Genomic DNA, 22924 nt, shown 5'->3' with positions numbered 1-22924 from the left:
ACCATATCATTGAACTTGTGCACTTATTATTACTTTGTGCCCTTGTAAGATAATAGGCATGAAAAGGGCAAATGTCTCACTGTTAATATTATGAAAATAGTATTGAGATTCTAGACCCCCAGAATGATTCTTGGGGATCACCCATCCAGTGGGTCCTGGACTATACTTTGAGAACCAGTGATTTAGAGTTTACAGTTACCTACACTGTCTCTCTCCTTGCTGCTGCTTGTAGGAAGGCAGTGAGGTGGGAGGGGAAGGAGAAGCACAGCAGAAGGAATATGGACTTGAGTTCAACGGATTTGTCCCAGCTCTGCCCCTTCCCAAAAATGGAATCTTGGGCAAGGTTTTGAGCCACTCTTGACCCTTGATATCAGAGTTAGGATTTGAACCTATATCCCTGAACTCTGTGTTACAGTGTTATTAAGTCCCAACACCACTTCCCAACCTTTGGCTCTCTCAGCTGTTCCCTCCCCTTTCTTTTCTGCAGGCCCTAGACTTTGCCCGGCTACTCCTTCCCTCCCATCCCCTCTTGCCCAGGCCTGGTTTTGCCATTAAGATAGGTGTTGTTCCTGTTTCCTCTATTCTCATTCTTTCCTCTAGATAGCTGCACTCCTTTCCCCCTTAAATTTTGTCCCTCAAACATTTACAAATTGCACTTGGGCTCTCTGTCATCCTTCCAAAGCCTGGTGTCAGTCCAATCCGAGCACCCTGGTGCACAAGTCACTTTTAGGCTCCACCCCAAAATTTGATCTATCACAATACATCTATGAGTTATTGCAGCTCGAGCGTTTTGACACAATACATTATGGTAATCCATGGCACATAGAGACATTAACACTCCCGACTTTGACAAAATACATTGTGAAGTCTTTGAAGGCACCATTACAATTTATCTTGTCATTCAGGAGGAGACCCAGTTCAGCATTAATGTAGATGAACACAGTGTGGCTTTTGTTTCATTTAATTGCTTGTGACCTTTTTAATTGCTAATTTAACAAAATACCAAAGGGTTGTGTTTCAACTAAATTAATAGTTTGGGAGTGGTTTTTTAAATATGTTTATTTTTAGGACATGCTGTTCTCTTTTTTATTTTATTTTTATTTTTTTTTCCACAGGACCCTCCCATTTTTATTTTTTTTAACTTTTATTTATTTATGATAGTCACACACAGAAAGAGAGAGAGAGGCAGAGACACAGGCAGAGGGAGAAGCAGGCTCCATGCACCGGGAGCCCGACGTGGGATTCGATCCCGGGTCTCCAGGATCACGCCCTGGGCCAAAGGCAGGCGCTAAACCGCTGCGCCACCCAGGGATCCCATCTTTTTTACTTTGAGTAGATAAAAACGTCTTCTCTTGAACATAAGTGGGTTTTTAAATGTGAAGTTGATATATATTAATAATTTTAACATGCAAATGGTATAGTGCTGATGTATGGTTGGTTTTACTCCTTTTTGGAAAGATACAAACAGTAAAGGTATATATGTAAAGTCTTAGAACTTTTCTGGTCCAAAAACGTGCTTTTGGTATCATGCTCTGCTTCAGATGTATGTCTTTAGATATAAAGTGTCTGTTGCATGCACCATTTATTGGGTACTTCTCTCTGCCTTGTACTGTTTTCTTTGTGTTCCTAATACCAAGTTTGTAAGCTCCTAAAGATCAGGAACGCTGCCTTATCCTCACCAGTGTGCCTCCATAGTCTAGCATCCTGCTGGCATGGGGAGAGTAGTTGCAGGTTATAAGGCTGACTGATCTATATGCACACACATGCCCCCTCCGAGCAGCAGTGCTCCTGAGCCTACTTTGAAAAATGGCGGCATAACTCTGAGACCAGAAGTTGTTCCCACTTGGCAGATGACCTGCTTGGGAGTGAATGGCAGATACTAGAAGTGAGCACAGGGACATTCCTTCCCTTCCTACTCTCCCAGATGTTGTTGCCCTTCTCATCACAAAAGCAAATACACCCCCTGTCTTGTGGGACTGGGCTCAGAACTTAGCCCGTATCAGGGGTGCTTAAATCCTCAAATGGGATATGAATTTATACTGTTGAAGAGTAGAAGGTCAGTGCAAGAATCATTAGTGTGTTGAGCCAGCTCCAGCTGTATAAGTCTTGAACAAAATTAATATAAGGAAATTGACAAGACTTGCTGGTTATTCCATATCTTTAAGACCTCTACTAAAATCCTATCATCTCATCTGCCCATTATTAACATTTCAGCAAAATATAAAGTTTTCATTAATCTCCCACAGCAAATTTAGGATGAAAACTGACACTTGTTTGAGCTTTTAGGACTACATTAGCTGGTGTATTAAACAAAATATGTCACTCTTCAGTAGCTTCTGTAAGAAGCTAAATCAATTTCCAGCCATATTTATGCACCACTTTATCTAAAAGCATCCGAATTATCATTTACAGCTAAGATGCTTTATTAGCAGCTGGCATTGAAATTGCTCAGTAAAAAATTATATGTCACGTTACAGTAATTTTTAAATTGGTTTTAATCCAACATCATAAAATGTAAAACTCTTAAGTGTAGGTGGGTTTTTTGGGGGGTTTTTTTGTTTTTTTAGTAATTGGCATTTTAGCATAATGAGCAGTTACCCCTTTCCAAATCAAATACCTAAAATATTTAGAAAATACTGTATTAGTAAAGAAAACAGAAGTTCTTGAGCTAAGTTATGCCTAATAATGGCATTTTCTCAGATAAGATGGCTTTAACTAATTTTTAAAACAAAAGATTTTAACATTTTATTAAAATTCCACCACTCTCATATTTAAAGGTTTCTAAAAATAGAAATAAACACATCTTTGCAGTTCTGTTTCAGTTAAGTGTATATCGGGAAAGAGAATGATTATTTGAAACTGTGAATTCTAGCCAGCCTCTTGGTTTAAGAGATGGACATTACCTCGAAAACAGTAGTGCTTGCAATGATGGCACCTCTGCCCAAAATTATAGGTGTCCCAAAGGAAGGTAACAAGGTAGCTTAATGGCCCTTATAGATGTTAAGTGCAACTCTTCTGATCCTAGCGATGTAATATTGGTTAAGTCACTCAGCCTCTCTTGCCACCTTCCTGTGGACATGGCAGCCCGTATTCATCCAGTAAATTTTTATTGAGGCGTTGCTTTATCCTGGGCATGGTGGCACTGGCAGGATCTAGGCTATAATGGTGAGTAGAGCAGTCATTCTGCCTGCTGTCTTGGGGCAGAGATAAATGATGACTAGCCATGACAACATTCTGCAAGAAAATACTGGGTGCAGTTTCAAAAGGACCTGAACCTAGACATGGGGGCCCGGGGTCAGGAAAGCTTTCCCTAGAGTATCATTTGAACTGAGGTCTTCAGGGAGAATAGGGAGAAGACCTGGAGGAATAGGAAGTGGGGGAGAGAGGACAATATGCACAGATGCTCAAAGATGGGACCATATCACAGACCTTCAATAAATGGCCCATTAAGGGTGAGGCTGTGTCTTCATTGAGGGGAGAGCGTTATTATAGGTGCTGGAGTTATTTTAGCTGGGAAAAATTATAGCGTTTGGAAATCAAACACACAATTCCTGATACATGAGTTCAAGGTAAAGACATCAGAAACCAACTTTGACTTTTAAAAGCTACCCTGTAAGCAATACCTCTGGGAAGGAAAAGCATGTAATTGTTAAGCTACCAGTTATATAACAGAATTTTCCCATTTGGTACCCAAATCTAGAGCTTTCCATTCCTCCAACTCTGTCCCAAGGAGTTCTCTCTGGATTTCCTTGTGGAGCCATCTCTGGGTATTCAGCACAACAAGGCTTAGAGCACCCTGCTCTGGTTGGCTTCTGCTATACAAGTGCTCCCATTCCAGTGGTGAATGGCACCAGCAGCTGCACCTTCAGAAGACCACATGTTAAACTCTGGGGGACAGGAAATAATTTAGCCTTGCTTAGTTGTGGCCCTGGGCACATAACTTTACCTCCCAAAGCCTAAGATTCCTCATCTGTGTAATACAGAAAATTAGTGCCTACCAGGTTGTTATGATGCTTAAGTGCATGTATAAAGCACTTAGCACCATGCCTGATGTATAATAAGGCACTGATGCACTCATATACACTGGTTCTTTATGTATTGTATTGCATAGTTTGTATGTATGTATTTAGCAGAATTTAGCAAGAGCATACCAGCTACCTGTACTGCTTGCAGAAAATACAGAGATGAATGAGAAACTTAACTGACAATCAAAAAGTTTCTAAATTAGGCCAGTGCAACCACTTAGAAATTTTAGTGCAAGGCTGAATGTGGTCCTCTATGACAGTAGAATAAAAATAATCTGACTGCTAGTTATTATTAAGTATATTATGTGTTAGATTCTTTAAATACATTTTGGTATTCTGTGCATGGTATAAACTGGGGTTCAGAGAGATAAAGTCACTTGCCCAAGATCATATAGCAAGTTAGAGGCAGAGCTAGGAATTGAACCCTAGTCAATCTGGCTCCAGAGTGCAGTATAAACCAAAACTGCTGTGGAATTCAGGAGGTGGTAGAGTTTGAGCTGTCCTGAGTGGAGTTTTGACAAGTGCAGGGTAAGGTTGGAAGGGGTGTTCTAGGCCAAGACTTCCACATGAGCAAAGGCCCAGGAGTAGAAAAACGTGGACTTGTGTGCAGTCTGAGGAGTTTGGGAGGAGTTGAAAGAAGGTATTGATGAGAAATGACAAGTACAGTTGAAAAATTGTATTTCAGCCAGATTATGGACAGTCTTTTTTATTATTTTTTTAAAATTTTTATTTATTTATGATAGTCACACAGAGAGACAGAGAGAGAGAGAGGCAGAGGGAGAAGCAGGCTCCATGCACCGGGAGCCCAACGTGGGATTCGATCCCGGATCTCCAGGATCGCGCCCTGGGCCAAAGGCAGGCGCCAAACCCCTGCGCCACCCAGGGATCCCAGATTATGGACAGTCTTGATCGCTTAGCTGAAAACAGTGCCTCATTCAGGAGGCCATGGGAAGCCAGGGAAGATTTTTGAGCACCAGCCTTCATATTTTCGTTAGTATCACGTATCAGAGTACTCAGCGTGCACAAAGCTCTCACTAAATATCAAATGAATGAGTAAGTAATCAAAGCTTTAGAAAGCTGTATGAATCAGAAAGTCCTGTGGTGGCTGGATTGCAGCGGGAATCTGTGGCCAAAAGGCCAGTGAGGAGACTGTTACAGCCTTCCCAGCAAGAGCAGGCTCATGCCCGCACCAGTGGAGACTGTGGGATGCAAGACAGGAAGCTGATGAACAGACAGTTTGAGGATCTTGGAAAGCATGAGAATTCTTCAAGAGTGTAGATTACTTTTATGATTGGAAAAATTATTATTAAGAAAAGAAACAAGTGTGACCACCCATGCTTTTGTGGTTTTAACTTACTCTCATGGAGACAGAAAGCTTCTGGCAAACAGCAGCTTTTCTATCCTTGCACATCCCTGCTGCCCAGCCAAGGGCCTGCCATCGAATAGGCAGTGTTTGTGGAATTAATTGTTGAATGATGAATATGCTACCATTCTCTGTTTACTGGAATGGCATTATTAAGTCATCGCTCAGCCTTTTCTTCTCCAAATTAAATAGCCCATATTATTTTAATTTATCCCAAAGCATTTTAAGCAGACACCATTTGCCAAGCCTCATGTATCTTTATGTGTTAAACTGCTTTTTCCTCCCCAGGTTCAAGGGCAGACGGAGTTTTTGAGGAGGATTCACAAATTGACATAGCTACAGTACAGGATATGCTTAGCAGCCACCATTACAAGTCATTCAAAGTCAGCATGATCCACAGACTACGATTCACAACTGATGTCCAGTTAGGTAAGTGCACGAACCAGTGATGGATCAGACGGACCCTTTGTATCAGTGGTCAGCAGAGACACAGGGAAAGAAACAACATCCGACTTTTATGTAACCTGAATGACTAATGGTAATTTGTTTTCAGAGAAAATGTTTAAACAGTGAAATATAAAGTACCTCCTTTTTCCCACCTGAGTGCTCTGTCTTGTCTTCTTTTTTATGAAGCAGAAGATTAGAAATAGAACTAACTTGAGACTCTTTTCAAACTGATTGACTTCTGTGAAGTTCCATAATTCTTATCATTCTGTAATTCTCTTACATGCTATCCTTAGAACTGCTTGGTAGCTCTGCCACTTGCTTTTTTTTTTTTTTTTTTTTACTTAGGTGAATTCATTGCTTATTCATTCATGCCTTTATTCAGGAAGCTTTTTAATTTTTTTAATTTTTTAATTTATTTTTTTTAATTTTTTTTTTTTTTTTTTTTTTAAATTTATGATAGTCACACACAGAGAGAGAGAGAGAGAGGCAGAGACACAGGCAGAGGGAGAAGCAGGCTCCATGCACCGGGAGCCCGACGTGGGATTCGATCCTGGGTCTCCAGGATCGCGCCCTGGGCCAAAGGCAGGCGCCAAACCGCTGCGCCACCCAGGGATCCCCTCAGGAAGCTTTTTAATGATCTCAGAAGTTACATTTGGATCCTCCAAATAATTGAGAATCAACTTTCAATTAATATTTGGGATTAATTTGTTCTAATTAAGTGCTAAATTTCTGTTTTGACTTACACATAACAAGAGTAGATAAAGTGTCGTAGGAGTCAGTATTGTGTCATCATCATCATCATCACGGCTGTCATTTATAGGTATCTGCTGTGCATTAGGCACTGTGCTAAGTGCTTTCCATACACTACTGAGCTACCTAAAAGGAAAGTATTTGTACCTTCCCCATCCAGCAAAGAAGATAAATGAGGTGCCAGTGAGGTGACATCTCATGCCCAGGCTCACACACCAGGTAGGTAGTGGTGTCAGGAACAGAATCCTGGTCTGGCCAACTTAAGTGCATCTGCTCCTTAAGAAAGGACACTGGAAGGAGCAGGGAGTAGGTATGGATGCTAGGCTTAGTCAGAGAGCTGACACATACCCTGGCCCTGCCACCTGCCTCTGCCACACTGCCTCTTCCCAGGCCTCAGCTGCTTATGTGTGAAGGGAGGAAGTTTGTGCTCCAGCTCTGAGGCCTGCTGATTAAAGGTTTCTCACAAATGCTCTGTTTGTGTTTCCTAATAAAGTATTTTGTAATGTTGCTATTAGGTTAGCTAATTTGTATTAAGCCTCAAAAATCTCTCCAAATTAAAAAAAAAAAAAAAAGAAAGTCTTTTCAAATATTCCTTCCCAACCTGACTGACTTGAAACACACTGACAGTACAGCTGAGTAAGTCAGAGAGGGGCACCAGACTCACAGCAGCTCTGAATCACAGCTCTGCCAGGAGCCAGCTGCACCAGACAAGTGTCTTCATCTTGCTGAGCCTGAGTCCATTCGGTCCAAATGTGAATATCAGTAGCACCAGCTTCTTCGGATTGCCTTGGGGAACAAGTCAGAGAAGCCATGTGAAGCATTTAGCACAGGGCCTGGCGTGTGGCAGACTTCCTGCAAATGAGAGCTGTTAGTGGAGCACTCAGAGGACAGACTCTGGAGCTAGAAGCTGGGGCTCAAACCCTGGCTCATGTATTAGCAGCATCACCACAGGCAAATGATTCAGAGCCTCAATTTCCTCATTGGTAAAGTGAAGACAGTAGTCCCTATATCATAGATGCGGTATTTATGGGGATGAAATGTCATCACACATGCAAAATATTTAGGAAGGCACCTGGCACATAGCAAGGCCTCCGTAAACACCAGCTGCTAAGAAGATGGTGATTCTAACAAACTAACTAGATGAATTTAGCACCCAGTAACTTTGAACCAAAACATAGAACCTACCTTTTTTCCCCCTTTCTGGACCTGTTATTGCCTCCTCACAAAAACAAACAAAATGCTAAATATCTAAAATGGTGAAAAATGAAACAAAAACAAAAAACCTTTTTTATAATGTTGATTTTTAAAACATAAAAATCTTTGGTGTCTTTCTTCCTGGCTCTTCTCATAGAAATAAAAATAATGAGGCTACTCAAAAAAAAGCCAGATTCAAAAAAAGGGAGAAAGATATATACTGTATTATTCTACTATATAACGTTCAAAAATACACAAAAAATAGTGTTGGTGCTATAGTGGTGAGCATAACTGCCTTCCAAGAATATACAGTAATCTACTGTGTAGAAGTAATGATGGTGGTTATCTGGGAGGAGAGGAAGCTGTAGTGACTGCAGGGGAGTCTTGAGATACTGGTAAGTTTTCATTTATTGATCTGGGTACCGATTACATGAGTGTGTAGACTTTGTGGAAAAATCAAGTTATAGATACTCTTAGGACTCATGCGCTTTCTGTTGGTATATTTTCTTTTTTGTTTGGGGGTTTTTTTTTGGTATATTTTCAATTAAAAGTTTACTAAAAATAAGAATGATATTCAGACATCTAGTTTGTGTTTGCCTACAATACCTTCCCAGGAACAAAGGAGTGAGTCTAGTTTTTCATTGTTGTTTTGTTTTTTTAAAGATTTTATTTATTTATTTGACAGAGAGAGACAGCACAGTAAGCAGAGGGTGAGGGAAAAGCAGGCTTCCCGCTGAGCAGGGAGCCTGGTGCGGGGCTCCATCCCAGGACCCTGGGATCACGAACTGAGCCGAAGGCAGACACAGCCAGCTGAGCCACCCAGGTGCCCCAGAGTGAATCTAGTTTTAAGAAACCCAATAAGTAGCCTGACTGCAGCCAGGGTACAAGGCAAGGATTTTCCCAGGTGAGCATCATCCTATCCACGGATTCCCAAGGTAAAAAAGCAATGCTTTGGAAAGATAACCAAAATCATGAGCTTCTTGCCCACACATTTTTCCAAAGGCAGAAAAGATTCTCACATGTATATTCACTTAAAGGAAAAGACCCACTAAAGAATCTGTGGGAAGAGCCCTAGCTCTGTAGTCAGGACTGGGTTTAAATCTCAGCATTACCACTTACTTGCAGTATCACCTTGGACAAATCCCTTCTCTTTTCAGTTTTAGTTTTTGTCATCTATAGAATAGGAATTATAACATTTACCTTTCAAGATAGTATAAAAGTGTCCCCTAGAAGGTGTATTCTGAATGGAGGCCTATCTTAGTGTTGCTGTTGTCACTCTCATCTATTTGCCCATAGCTTTCCATGCTAGTCTACCATCTTGACATTAACCACATCTGTCAGATTAGGTGGTGGCTCTACTGGCAAAGTTTTACTTGTAGCTACAGTGGAGGGGAGACTTCTCAGGTAGAAATGGATGTTGATAGTAATGCAGGTATCTCTCCCTAGAGCAGTGGCTCTCAGAAGTATGCTAGAGGCCAGGTCCCAGTCACCTCTGGATGTTTCCAGTGGTACACATGGCACCCTCTGGTGGAGAGCCACAGCTCTCCATGGAGCTTCTAAACAGAAGTTGCCAGAATATTTGTTTTAATTATGAATCTAAGCTCAATCTTTAGCATCATAAACAGAAATTTAATTAATTAGTTCTAAGGAGTTTTGTGACAGTTACATATACTGCACCCATGTACTATACCATGCAGTGAATAAATAAGGTCATTTCTTGGGGTGCCTCGGTGGCTCAGTTAAGTGTCTGCCTTCATTTGGGGTCGTGGTCTCAGGGTCCTGGGATCGAGGCCCACTTCTCCCCTCTCCCTTTGTCCCAACCCCTCATTCATGCTTCGCTTTCTCTCCCTCTCTCTCTCAAATAAATAAATAAAATCTTAAAAAAAAAAAAAAGCTCATTTCCCATCACCATGTAGATGAGTTCCACATATAACTTTAGAACCCCCTCTCCCTCCTTGCACAGCAGGAAACATCCTTTCATTTTAACAGTAACAACAAAAACCTGCAGAGTGATGCAGGAATTCTTTTGTTCCAAAACTGAATCTACTGTAAAGTACAGGGCAGCAAACCACACACCTTTTATGAGCATTTGAGTGAGCAGCTGGATTCTGAGATCAGTAAATAATTTATTTTATTTCAACTGACTAGCCAGGTGCTTCAGATCTTTCCTGACACTGATGGATGGTCTCCTCCACTCATCCATCCTGTGTCAGTCAGAACAGAGACTTCACTTGCCCCCTGTGGCAAGTTCTTCTAAGTGGTAAGTGTCTGTGTGTGGCATTTCCCCAGCAACCCTGCTGATTCCATAGAAAACTCCCCATCCGCTCTGAGTCAGTGGGACATAGGAGCACCCGGCAGCAAGCAGAATTCCCAAGCTCCGCTGGGCCATCACAGACACAGACGAGTGTCTGCTCGTCTCCTGATCGGGTAGCCGTGGCTCATGCTCCCAGTTTACCACCTGCCATCTGCTTCTGAGAAAGTCAGGCAAGGAGGAACTCAAACTTGGATCTGCAAGACCCAAACTGAAATGGATTTTTCCACCAGACTTTTCTATGATTGAAAAACTTTCTTGGAATCTATTAGTGAAACCTGTGGCAAAGACCTAATCTTTTTAAATAATACTAACATGAAGAATTACAATTTTTAAAGGTACTTATTTATCAAGTGCTTGCTATGTGCCAGGTACTTTACTGATCACTCTTATATTCTTGTCTCCTGTAATCATATCGCTATTATTGGATAGTACTGAAATTATCTGCATTTTTTATATGAGGGGATATAGGGAACAATTACTTATTAAGTAATGAAGCTGAGATCAGACCCTAAGACTGCCTAAGGCTGAGTCCTGCACCTAACCCATACTATGCCTTAAATGCAAATTGTCATTGCACTAATGCTCTGTAGTCCTAAGACAGTTTGCAGTATACAGTGAACTTTCACTCCATCACCTTATTTAATCCACACAGAACATTGATGATACTACTCCCATTTCATGACTGAAAAAAACAAGGCTTGGAGAAATAAATGAAGTAATGTGATGTATACAGAGAATTTAGTGTTTACTGGCACATAGATATTACTTAATAAGCACTAACATTCTTTTCTCCCTCCCAGCCATCAGGACATGCAGTGGGATATCCAGTCCCAATAACAGAACTGGACTGAAGCCTATCCCCTAAAACAAACCCAATCCATCAAACCGTGGATGCCTCAGTCATTAATAACTTGCTTTCACAAAGGAAATGGTTACTTGTTGTTGGCGTCTTCCAAATATCCTGCACATCCTTACTGCCCTAGCATCTGGAGGTCCATGTCAGTGGAGCATACTTGCTGCTAGTCCATCCTCCATTCACAGTGTTTGTCCGTCACTGCCCAGACCTGACCTCAGAACTCTTTCTAACATATCCCTATAAGAAATCCCTACTGCACAGTTGAAGTTAGTTCTTAAATTAAGTTGAAGTCTATTCACCATCCCTGCTCTGTAAGCCTGGAAAGGTTACCAGGCAAAACCATCATGCCTAACCATTCTGTTCTTTCTCAAAAACATTCTTGGAATATTTCATCTTGTCTGCTTCCTATCTGTGTTGGGCCTAAATGTATAGGTACCTTTAAGTGTAGACCTTGCTTGAGTTTATACCAAGCTGAGGTCATTTCCATTAACTTGATCTCCCATGTGTCTGATCCTGTGTGCCTGACCATAGAATCAGGCACTAAGACATATGTGCTTCCCAGACATGCCAAGGCTGACAGCTTGAAGTAAGTTTGGAAAAAATCAAACTAAAAGGGTCAGATGGTGAGTGCCAGCCACAATCTAGGAAGCCTATAGTATACTATCAGTAAGTATTTGTTGGCTGCCTGGTGGAAGGTGAATTATGATGCACTAGCCAAGGGGCTGCCAGAAACCCATATAAGAAAGCAAAGAGGACCAAGATATCACCATTGTATACTTCTTATTTACATAGTACCTTAGAGTAGTGATTGCGACCCAGACTGCATATCAGAATCACCCAAGTCCCTGACCACATCCCCAGACCTGCTAGCTCAGAATCTCCCCTTAATTGTGGGGTTTGGGAAATGCAGCCTTTCCATATTCAACGGACTTTCTTGCCCCTTATCTCTTTGTCCAAGTCTTATTTTTATGACTGGGCAGGTCAGCCTTGTTTCCCCGTTACAGGGTCTTGGTACTTTGATGGTTGTGACACTGTGTGAATTCCTTCACCTTGTCATTCGTCAGCATAGACCTTCCCCATAGCACCAAAGGTATAATTACTGAATCTGTAATATACCGTGTAATATACCATGAATTCCATCTGTGTCATAATTGCATATATAACCTAACATCATTCTGTGTAAGATAAACAGATTCTGTGTGGGATTTACAGTTAAAGACTATATCATAAAATAATCTTGCTGAAAGTTTCTGTGGTTACCTCCACTATCTCTTCATAAAACAATCCATATGTATAATCATAACACTTGTGATCATAGTAGTTATTTGTCAAAAGTATCAAGTACAATAGCATATACCATAGAGAAGGCAGAGAGGTTTCATCTCATAAACTGGCTCCAATCAAGTTTGTAATGGCTGCCTAGAGCATTATGCTGAGGCAGCATCGGGAGCTGTGTCTGAGGGCAACATAAAGAAACTCTGTGATTGATTAAACATGCCTGCCCTGGACCTGAGAATGATGAGAGGCAGCATATTTGCCATCTATTGTCTTCCCTGGTTTATCTGTCCTATTGCAGTTATTATTTAACCCCCTAGCCAATACCTACAAGCCAGTGCTAAAGGAAGACTTCATTACAGTGCCATTTCTTAATATGCAATATGCAAACTTAAGAAGCACATTAACACAAGACAAAGTGAATGAAAGCAAACAGCTGTGACCTGCACTTTTTTTATTTTTTAATCTTTTTTTACTCACTCTGGTGCTTTGTGTGGCTCTATGAAAAAAATACTTGAAAAAAAAAAATACTTGCCCCTGTTATTTTCCATTTGGGGTACCCATGGAGTATAGTTCAAGTAATTACATAATTTGGAAATGTGGGTTCTTAGCAGTAGATAGATTTTCCCTCCATATTTCTGTTTCATTTTCATACTGAATACTAAGGAGATACCCTCCTCCATTCAGATCCACAAAAATGATCATGAGAGACATTCATCACACTTAGCTCCAAAATCCCTGGGTCCACTCAGTAATTTGAGGATGGCAGTTCTAGTATCACATGACTGTTCTATCCCTGTTGTGACAGCATTTTCTGAACCAAAATTTGGAATAGAGCTTAACAGGTACTAATGAGCTTATGAAATAGCAGGACAAATACTATCAAGACTGCCTCCAGAAAATGTTCCTTATCACATTAGTGCTTAATGCAGTGATTGCATTGAGGGAAAATCCCCTGATAGGGAATGTCAGAAACTCAGGGTTTTTCCTAACTGTGTACCTTACTCTAATTCCCTGCTCCCAGATCTACCCTTTTGAGAACACCTGTTGAATAATCTAATGTTACTAAGGATAATGTATCAGGAGGACAGATGGTTGAGAAAGCCTTGAGAATTGGAAAAGTTGAGAGCCACTGGCATAAAGAAATTAATGGGGGTAGGATACAGGAGCATCCATCAAGGTTCTGTATTCCTTTTACCATGCCCTCAGCCTTGGCAGTTGAGCTCCATCCGTGTACCAGGACCTGAACATGAGGAAGAGCTGGTCCTTCCCCACTCTACAAGTGATGTCTTAAATTCTCTTAGGAGATGGCATACTGCTTCCTAACTGACACCGTAAGCTCCCCTGAAGTATCTATTTACCAGGAGAATATTTAGTTTGGGAAACTAACGCCCCTAATAGACAATCTTTGTAAACACCTTTTTCACAGAGAGACCTTAGTCCTCATCCAGGGACAGTTGTTACTGGTTGAAACAGTCCCAGGTCCCATTCAGTAAGCCCCATCTTTGTGCTGAGCGCTATGCCGAGTACAGCTGTACATTCATGATTTCATTCATGTTCAGGCCTTAGTTTTCATTCCAAGGATAATGGCCTAGTCAAGTACACTCAGACTTGTCACTGAGTCCCCAACTGACCACACATTGGAATTGGCAGCTCTTAGCTATGGTTCCCAAAAGGTTTTAGATGGTGAGCCCTTGAATGGAACCATTGATTCTAGGTCCCAGTACCCCCACTTGATTTCAAGAAGGTAAGGCTCTACTGGGTCTCATTAGTTGTGGCCAAAATATGATATTGTTATCTATTTTTGGGTCCCTAAGGACAACAGTGCTTTTCATACTGTAATGCATTTGATCACAATGTGAATATACCCACTATATAAACAATGCATTGAAACAGGAGAACTGATCTGTTTAAATCCTGGCCTGATAGTCTGGGATATGAATTATGGGTACAGCTCTGTCATTAATGGGTGACATCAGACAAGTCATATCCCCACCCTGAGCCTCAATTTCTTAATATGGAAAATGTAAGCCCCAGACTAGGTGATCTCTGAGGTCTCATTAAGCCCAAACAGCCTTTGTATCTGATCCTGTGTGTAAATTCAGACAAGTCTCAAAGACTTCCCTGACTGCTCTGTGGATTCTATCGATTGGCTGTGTGGATTCAGCACAATCCACTCCAGCAAAGAGTTGTTCAGTGGCACTCCCAGGGGCTTTTCCAGGCTTTCATAGACTCTAGGTAACCCGAAGACAAGAGGATTGTAGAATTATATGAAAAGCTACTCCAGGATTTAACAACAGTGGAGCTTTTCTAGTCTTAGATTCAAAGTTGTGGGAAATTGATGAATGAAGCACAGTTCATGATGTCTGAGCAAATAAATAACTCAGGAAATACACTGAGGCACAGAATGTTAAATGCCCTAATTTTTGCCAAATTGGTGTTTTAGCTTCTTGGAAGGGCATTTTAAGCGTGCCTTAGGGAAGGTTGTGCCTCCTGAGAGTCAGGCATGAGTCTCTGGAACAATAGGAAGCAGCAGACTTGTCGGGACACATCCTAGATTTGGTCAGATAGATCTGCCCTTCAGCCCAGTTTTGCCATTTGCTGACTTGATTTCACCCTACGTAAGTACATCATTTCACCTTTCTGCAGTTCATTTCTAATAATCTTACTAATAATTGATTGAGCCTTCTTATGTGCCAGGCACTCTACTGAGTTTTTTACATACTTATGCCACTCTATCTTCAAGACATTCTGGAAGACGGTTCTGTTTATTACCCCCTTCTGCAGAGGAGAAGGCTCAAGCTTACTATGGGAGAAGTACATTCACCCAGGATAACAATAATGGGAATGTACCAGCAAAATCAAGATCCCCAAACTAATGACCTAGAGACTTGGGTGCAGCTGAGGTGGGTGGGGGTAGCAGGGGGTTCCCCTAGCACATGTTTTTACAGCTCCAGGTGTGAGAATGGTCTTCCTAATGTCAAATTGAACTCCTGGAGGTTGCGGGAAAGAAGTATGGCTAATGACCCTCGGTGATGGGAGATTACTACAGGGATGCATAGGGTTGAAGATATTGGTCTCCCCAGTTGGACATTCATTCTGGATCCTGGCGCTTCCAAGGCTGGGATGTAGAGCAGGTCCCAGAGATAATGCCTCTAGACTAGGGCCAGGCAGGTCTCTTGTTCACATCCCTCCTGGGGCCCGGTGAGCTTCCTTTCCAGACCCTCATTGCAGGGTCTGTGTCATATTTCTTAGCCCAGTGCCTAACTCCTTGATAATGACAGTCATGAGAAGTTGTGGTATAGGTCACTGGTGACATATTAAGCACTATTCCAAGCACTTTACAAGTCTTATTTAATCATCACAAAAGCCCAGGAGGTAAATTCTGTTATCATCACCATTTTATAGTAACTTGCCCAAAGTCACGTGGTTAGGCAGTAAGGAAACCGATACTCAAACTCAAGACTCTCTAAATCTAAAGTCCCTATCCCTAACCAATCTGTACTACTGCCTTTATATATAAAACAGGCTCCTACTGCCTTCCTGGTCAGAAGTGTGGTAAGCTGTCAGTAAGTCGCTCTACACAAAAGGACCCAGCACACGGGCTGCCCAAAGGAGGTACCCAGTCTCTTAGCAGAAGATGATATACATGCTTATTTCCTTTTATGGAAATCTCTTGGTTAGTTAAAACAGACGAGGGTTTCCTTGTGATAACTCTAAAGCCTTGGACAAATAGTTTCCCCAGGTTGCTGTATATACATTAGAGTTGCATTTTTCTTTATTTTGAGCTGTCTTGTTAGGGAAGGATTTATATGCTGGCATTGACATAGGACAGCAATCAGGCATTGTTTTCTGCCTTTGACAGTTGGCGTGATACTTTGCTTCCAGTGAAGTTTGACTCACTGTATCTGGAAGCTGTCAGAAGTGGGAGCATGAAAAGGTCATGACGGATGGCCGTGGATAAGTGGGTAGGGGAGGAGAGCTGGTAAAAGAAGACAAGTGGCCTCCCTTATTTCTGAGGGAAGGGGCTGACCCTGTCCACTTCAGGCCAGCCCTCATGCTGTCTTCATCACTTCCCACAGCTGGTCAGGTAAGGCCTGCCAGGCACCATTTGTGGGAGTGGCCCCCTGGGTGGCTATAATGCAGCCATGGGAGGGAGCCCTTCCCAGCAGCTCAGCCACTTGGGTGCTTGAGAACTGCTAAGTGGAACTGGTCTTCGTTTAGGGCTGTTTTCATGATTATTGTCACGTTTAGTCAAAAGTACCCCCAGAGGGCCATTGAGCCTGGGGGGTGAGAAGAGAGAGGCTAGCCACCAGCGTGGGGCCTCGATCTCCTCCCGGGTTTCGGCACCAAATGTCAGGTTTAATCCGATCGGTAGTGAAATGGAATAGAGAGGCCAGGCAAAAGTTGGTCGAAACAGGCTTTTAATGGGATGCGCTCTCGGGCGAGGTTCCGAGGCCCGCAGGGGAGAGAGAGAGCAGGGACGTCGCAGGGGAAGTCGCCCCCTGGCAGGTCGCAGGTGGGTTTATGAGGAGTTTTTGGCAGGAGGGTTGGTAGGGAAATATGGGGGGAGGTTTCCTTATTTGATGGTGTTTTTCAGGTTTTCGGTCTTTTCCGGGTCTTGGTTTGTTTTTTTGTTTTTTGTTTTTTTCCAGTTAGGGCAAGGGTTACGGGTTTCATAAACTAAGTCAGGGTAGGGCGGCAAGGCGGCGTTGGCGGGAAGATGGGGGTGGGCGGCGTTATTGGGAGGTTGCTGGCCTCTGGTCGGCCACTTTGAGGTCCCCAGTCTCACCAGCCCAACAATTATCAATCACAGGATTCAGCTTACTCCCTTCCCCACACTGTAAAAGTTAGGCAGGTGTACTGAATCCTGAAATAGAAACCAAGAAAAATGTCAGCTCCTAAAATGATGTTTGTTTTTATTTTGAGTGAAATTTCTGTTTTAGAAAAGAACAGAAAAGGAAAAGATATAATTCTACTAGCAAGAATTGACCACTGTTGCCAGTTTGGAGCATATCCATTAGATCTCCTTTCTATAAATATCTTTTTCCTCTGCTTTTCACTTAGCTTCACAAGAATTCTTCCAAGTCAAACCTTTTCTCATACACATTTTTTCATGGTTGTGTTATATTCCATCATGATTGGATTAACTATTCCTCTATTGGCCGTTTAATTTGGAGAAATGTAAACTTAACAAAAGCCAACTTCCCTTGTTTTCTTGGATGTATGTTTATAGTTTGAATTACCTAAAAATAGTGCCCAAGTGACACTTTAAGGAGCACACCTGCCTTTCTTTCATGACTTTAAACAAAAGCTTTTGTCAAGGACATTAAAACCGTGCTCAGTGGCCATACAGAAGAATATTGATAGGCTTTCATGCTCCATGTTGCCATGTCGGAACAAAAGCAGGTGTGCATTTATCAGCACGTTTGAATGTTTGTGTTTGTTCATTGGTAAAAATTGAAAAAGGATACTAAAGACTAAACTAAGCAGAATTCCTTATTACATCTGGACTTAACTGAATGAGGCTGTGCAAAGCAGTGGGAACCAAGTAAGTAGCTCTGGGTATAAAATGGCTTTTCCACGGAAAAGCTCCCCAACCTTGGACAAGCACCTTCACCCCTCCTGGGGGATGTTATATAAAACCCCTAGCATAGTTCCTGCAGAATGGCATAGTGGCTGAGAGAACAGATTCTGGAACCAAATTTCCCGACTTTCTCTAAATTCTAGCTCTGCCACTTTTTAGCCATGTGACCTTGGGCAAGTTACTTAACCTCCCTGTGTTTCAGTTTTCTCATCTATAAAATAGGGCTAAATATAGTAGTAACCAATGTGATAAGACTGTCCTGAGATTTGAATCAATACACACAAAGGATTTCTAACCATGCTAACATGTATTTGGTGCCAGGTAATAATGTTCATTCTTATTTGCCCCTGGCCCGGACTGTTGTGCCAGCTTCCTAACTGGTCTCCTCTCCTCCAGGCTACTTTCTCTGTCCAACCAAGAAAGACCCCTTGAGCTCCCCAGGCAGGGAAGAAGAGGTCTCTGTTTGCTTCCAGCCGAAGTTCTGGAGACTCAGCAGTGGCTTCTAGGTACATTGAGGAGAATGGGCTCCAAGGCTAGACTGCCACAGACCCTCCTGAACTGGAAGCAGAGGGTTGTCACTTGTGCATCAAGAGCAGATCAGCTCCTGTGGGCTGTGTGCCCTGCTTTAAGAAGCTAAGACTCACACATCTCAAGCAAGGTGAAATTATTTAATGTACAAAAGGATTTTTCCCATCAGGAAAGATTCCCCCTACAGGTTCCTTTAAATAGTGACTCCTCTAGGCGGCGAGTATTTTACAGATCATTAACTACTTGACTGAAAGCCTGCAGGGCAGAGAAATTTAAAACTAAAGTGTTGGGAGCCCCTGCCAATTACAGATCAATCCAAAATTAATATAAAGTGTCTCTGGAACTAGAAGTCAGTGGGAAAATGTGATTTGATTCAGAAAAAAATCTGATTTACAGGCAACTTTTTGGGAGCACATTAGTTGTTTAAATGATGTTCCACCTGCCTGCCCATCTTGAACCTAATGCATTCATTTCCCACATCTTCATCCCCAAACTCCAGGATTGGGGTTCCCCTCTGCGAACAGAGACTGCACAATAACCCCCAGAAAGGGTGTCTTTGGGAAAGTGTTCCTGTGGCCATGCAGAGCGCATGCAATTGATGCAGAGATACAGCCAGAAATGGATGAACTCTACAGTAACAATTTGCAGATAAAAATAATAGAAGTTAAAGTGTACTTTACATGATAAAAGAAAGATGAAAGAGGATGAGAGTCTGTTACATCTGAGATGGTTACAAAAGTCCTGCTTTGTGAAGTAGGCTCTGTTGAAAAGATTGATGCCATGGGGAGTGACCTTGGCTTGGAGCAGGAGCTGGTGATGTATGTATGAGCATCCCTCTGCTAAATGGACCCAGATTTGTAGCACTAATATACATGGGAGCCCAGAACCAAACTCAGTATAGCAATAAATCAACAGCCACTTTGGGTGTCATTTCTGGTTTATATTCCACTATTGTTCTATCACTTTAATTCATGTCACTATCATCTTTTCATCTGGAACAGTTTTATATAATTTTCCAGTGGAGTTACCTGACAAATCCTATCAAATTAACAAGGTACATTAACAATATTGACTGACTACAGCTTCAGGAGTTGCAGGACCGTAGAACAAAATTTTAAAGCTGTGCCTCTCTAGTGATGCTTTTTTTTCCCCTTCTCTTGCTAAGAAAGGAATATGGGGCAGGGTTTATTCTACATAAGAGATATGCACATTTATTTATTTATTCTACATAAGAGATATGCACAAAAAGTCTGCTCACTTTTTGACTTTTATAAATGTCAAAATAAGCAGAAGAAAGAGGGGGGGACCAAAAAAATAAAAAAAACCACTTGCTACCAACAGCTATGGCATCAGTACTTTCCTTCTTTCAGGGAACTATAGAAATGTCCAGATCTCTTACAATTAATGACCAAATTGGAGGGAAGAGTGTAACTGGGTAGTCGTAATCTATTTTAAGTGAAATGTAATAAAATTGGTCTCCTGATACATTCTCACCCTCCTGAAATCATCTAGACCTGAACGACCAGAGTCCATTGGACTTATGACATTATGCCTAATTGAAATATGGTGTTCCTGAAATATGTCTAATGTCAAATTCCAGCATTCAATTAATAAAAAATACCAATTGTTCATCTTTTCCAAAGACCACACAGTAATGACCAGGGTTAAGCAACTGTACTGCATTGTCTCTTCTGAAGACAGCAGATAAGACTCTACTGGAATCTGTCTGTTTGGCCTCCTGCCTTTGTCTAACTGCTATTTAGGATTTCTTTATTCATAAAATAAAATAGAAACGGAATATGTGGCAGACCATAACACTAGAATTTTTTTTTATATTTGTTTTCTTGTTTAATTTTAAATTTGCTCTCAGACTGTGGTGATTGTGTTATTTGGGTTTTTTTGTTTGTTTGTTTTGTTTTTTAATTGAGCTGTTTCTTTTATCTGCTTTTTCTTTTGGTCTACCAAGTTTTCTCATGTTGTACTGAAAAATTTCTGAGTGTGACCCCTGGAATGAAATGTATTAATTTTGATTGTCTTTTTGTTACAGCATGTACATTTGTGGTTTTAATTATCTCATACTTTATTTGATTTTGCTTTTTTCCACTTTGCCCCTGACCTTTAAACTATGACCTAAATATTAATTACTTTCAAGATTCTCTCTGAGGCGCACTCTGGAAGGCATATTGAAGGTTTTTGTCTTACTTCATAAACAGATTCCTCGATTTTCAGTAAAATGGGAAAAAGAGAGCATGCAGCCTAGATCATATGTGTGTGTCAAGCTGAGAGTATACTGCTCAGTAACACTGGGAGAGCAATTGCTATATATTGCCACGGTTATTCCAGGACACCTTTCATCCCTGGCATTACCTTTGTTCTCCTAACACCTTTGCTTCCAGTCACTGTACGATATGTTATGTCTTTCACAGCTCTGAAAATGGAACCTGAAGTGCCAGTATTTAACATGCTGGATTCCTGTTATAAAGCCTTTGTTGCATAAAGCTCACACCCAGTGCTGTTTCTCCCTCAGCAGAGAAGCAGTGACCTCCACAGACTGAAGCCAGGCTCCCAGACTTGAACTTGGAAGGTTTTATGTAAAGGACCCTTTGATCCTCCTGTGACTTCTTCTCAATATAGTTTGCATAATTATTTAGTAGCAGAGAAGGGAAGAGATAGATTTTTCCTATTTTTAGTGTGTAAGATTTTTCTAGATCAGAAAAAAGACTACTGATCAAAATTGTTTGTTTTTTTAGTGAATCTTACATTATGTTTTACTTCATTACAATCAAGGTGTTTTGTAGGGTTAACAATATGTAGGTAAACTCTCTATTGTATCTGTGGTACATCTAAGATGGCATGTTTCTTAATACTTTTTTATATGGGTTTTAGTGGCTTCTCCCCGCAACTCACCCACCCAGGAAACCAGGCTGTGCAACTTCTGTGTGCCGTTGGAGTCTCCTTATGTCTGTCTTAAGCCCATGGCATTCCCCAAAGCCCTAAGAAAGAGCTCTTGTTCATCCAATTTAGGATTTGCAAAACAGGTCAAATGATTACACTGAAATCACTTACACTTTCCACATTTATGCCTTATTTTTTTGTCCTTCCCTTATCCTCACCCCCCCCCCCCCCGGCCTTACAGGTATCTCTGGAGACAAAATAGAGATAGACCCTGTTACGAATCAGAAAGCCAGCACTAAGTTTTGGATTAAGCAGAAACCCATCTCAATCGATTCTGACCTGCTCTGTGCCTGTGACCTTGCTGAAGAAAAAAGCCCTAGTGAGTAGTCCCTTTTATTTATGTCTCCTTTCTCTCTTCCCCCTCTTCCCCTCTGTGTGCTGGGTGCCAGGAGAATATATTGCCACCGTGTCCTTTTTTCCTTGGGTCTATTTAATCCATTACCAGAAATTTCTTTTAATCAAACAGGATTGTATTATGGTGCCCAGAGCCTGACATGAGCCCCCATCCTGTTAGGTCTTGATGGCAGCAGAGAACCTCATAGCACGGTTTCTGACCTTAGGAGCCCCACTCTGGGGGCTGGGGACCTAGGGGCAGGTTCCTGATGCACCAGAGCCCTCATGCTCTCCCTTCTTCTTCCCATTTGGGGCACTTGAGCAGTCAGACCTGGACCTGCCTTCCTTCTTTGCCAGATAGAGGGAAGCTAGGAGATTTCCTGTGGCAGCCGAGGACTAGATTTAGATATCCATCAAGCCGGAAGTGTCAACACCCTCCAGATTATTGGCAGCTGCATGACCTACCAGCTCGTAATTAAACTCCTTCTTGGTCCTGCAGAAGAGATCGCTGCTGGGTTGGCACTCCTCTGCTTAAATTATCAAAGTAGATACAGTCTGGTTATATATTTTTGGCATATTATATTTTTGCAGTTAAGTAATTGAGTGTAGCATTTAGATTCATTATTTTTAAGCCTTCAGTCCCATCAATAGGCAGAAAGGACGAGATCACACTGAAATTCCTTCATGGAAGAAAAAAGTTTAAACTGTACAAGAATTTGTTAGTTGCCTGGAAAAGGCTGCAAGAGAGTAGTTGTCAGAGTCTGGTATATATCAGCATTGCCTGTGGACCCTATTTATTTTTTATTTTAATTTTTTTAAAGGTTTTATTTTATTTTTTTCATGAGAGACACAGAGAGAGGCAGAGACATAGGCAGAAGAGGCAGGCTCCCTGCAGGGAGCCCAGTGTGGGACTGAATCCCAGGAACCCCACCTACCCACCCCCATCACGACCTGAGCCAAAGGCCAGATGGTCAACCACTGAGCCACCCAGCGCCCCCTGTGGAGCCTATTTAAAATGCAGTTCTCCAGGGCCCATCCCCACTGGGGTTTTTTGGTGGGGGAGAGGGGGTATTTATTTTATTATAGAGCAAGTAGGGAGAGGGACAGAGGGAAAAAATCTTCAAGCAGACTCCCTGCTGAGCAGGGATCCTGACACAGGTCTCAGTCTCACAACCCTGAGATCATGACCTGAGCCAGAACCAAGAGTCAGATGCTTAACTGACTGGGCCACCCACACACCCCTCCCCAGTGGGTTCTGATTCATTAACTTGGAGGATGATATGAGCTTCTAATTTTT

General features: G+C 41.8%; 1 protein-coding gene across 14 annotated transcripts in view; it reads left to right on the top strand.

Annotated features, from left to right (window-relative positions):
* The window catches only part of MAPKAP1 (MAPK associated protein 1), a 249759-nt gene that overhangs the window by 199555 nt on the left and 27280 nt on the right, over positions 1 to 22924 (top strand). For 12 of the 14 annotated variants that reach the window (XM_077850684.1, XM_077850677.1, XM_077850680.1 and 9 more), the window contains 2 exons: positions 5677 to 5817; positions 21476 to 21613. In XM_077850684.1, coding sequence (XP_077706810.1) covers positions 5677 to 5817; positions 21476 to 21613 — 279 coding nt within the window. Of the gene's footprint in view, positions 1 to 5676; positions 5818 to 21475; positions 21614 to 22924 lie in introns of those variants that run through there. The other 2 variants (XR_013353805.1, XM_077850685.1) reach the window with 2 other exon arrangements.

Source organism: Canis aureus, chromosome 16 (assembly GCF_053574225.1).
Source record: "Canis aureus isolate CA01 chromosome 16, VMU_Caureus_v.1.0, whole genome shotgun sequence".
In the NCBI taxonomy this organism is placed as follows: domain Eukaryota; kingdom Metazoa; phylum Chordata; class Mammalia; order Carnivora; family Canidae; genus Canis; species Canis aureus.
This window is presented reverse-complemented; position numbering and strand designations above follow the sequence as displayed.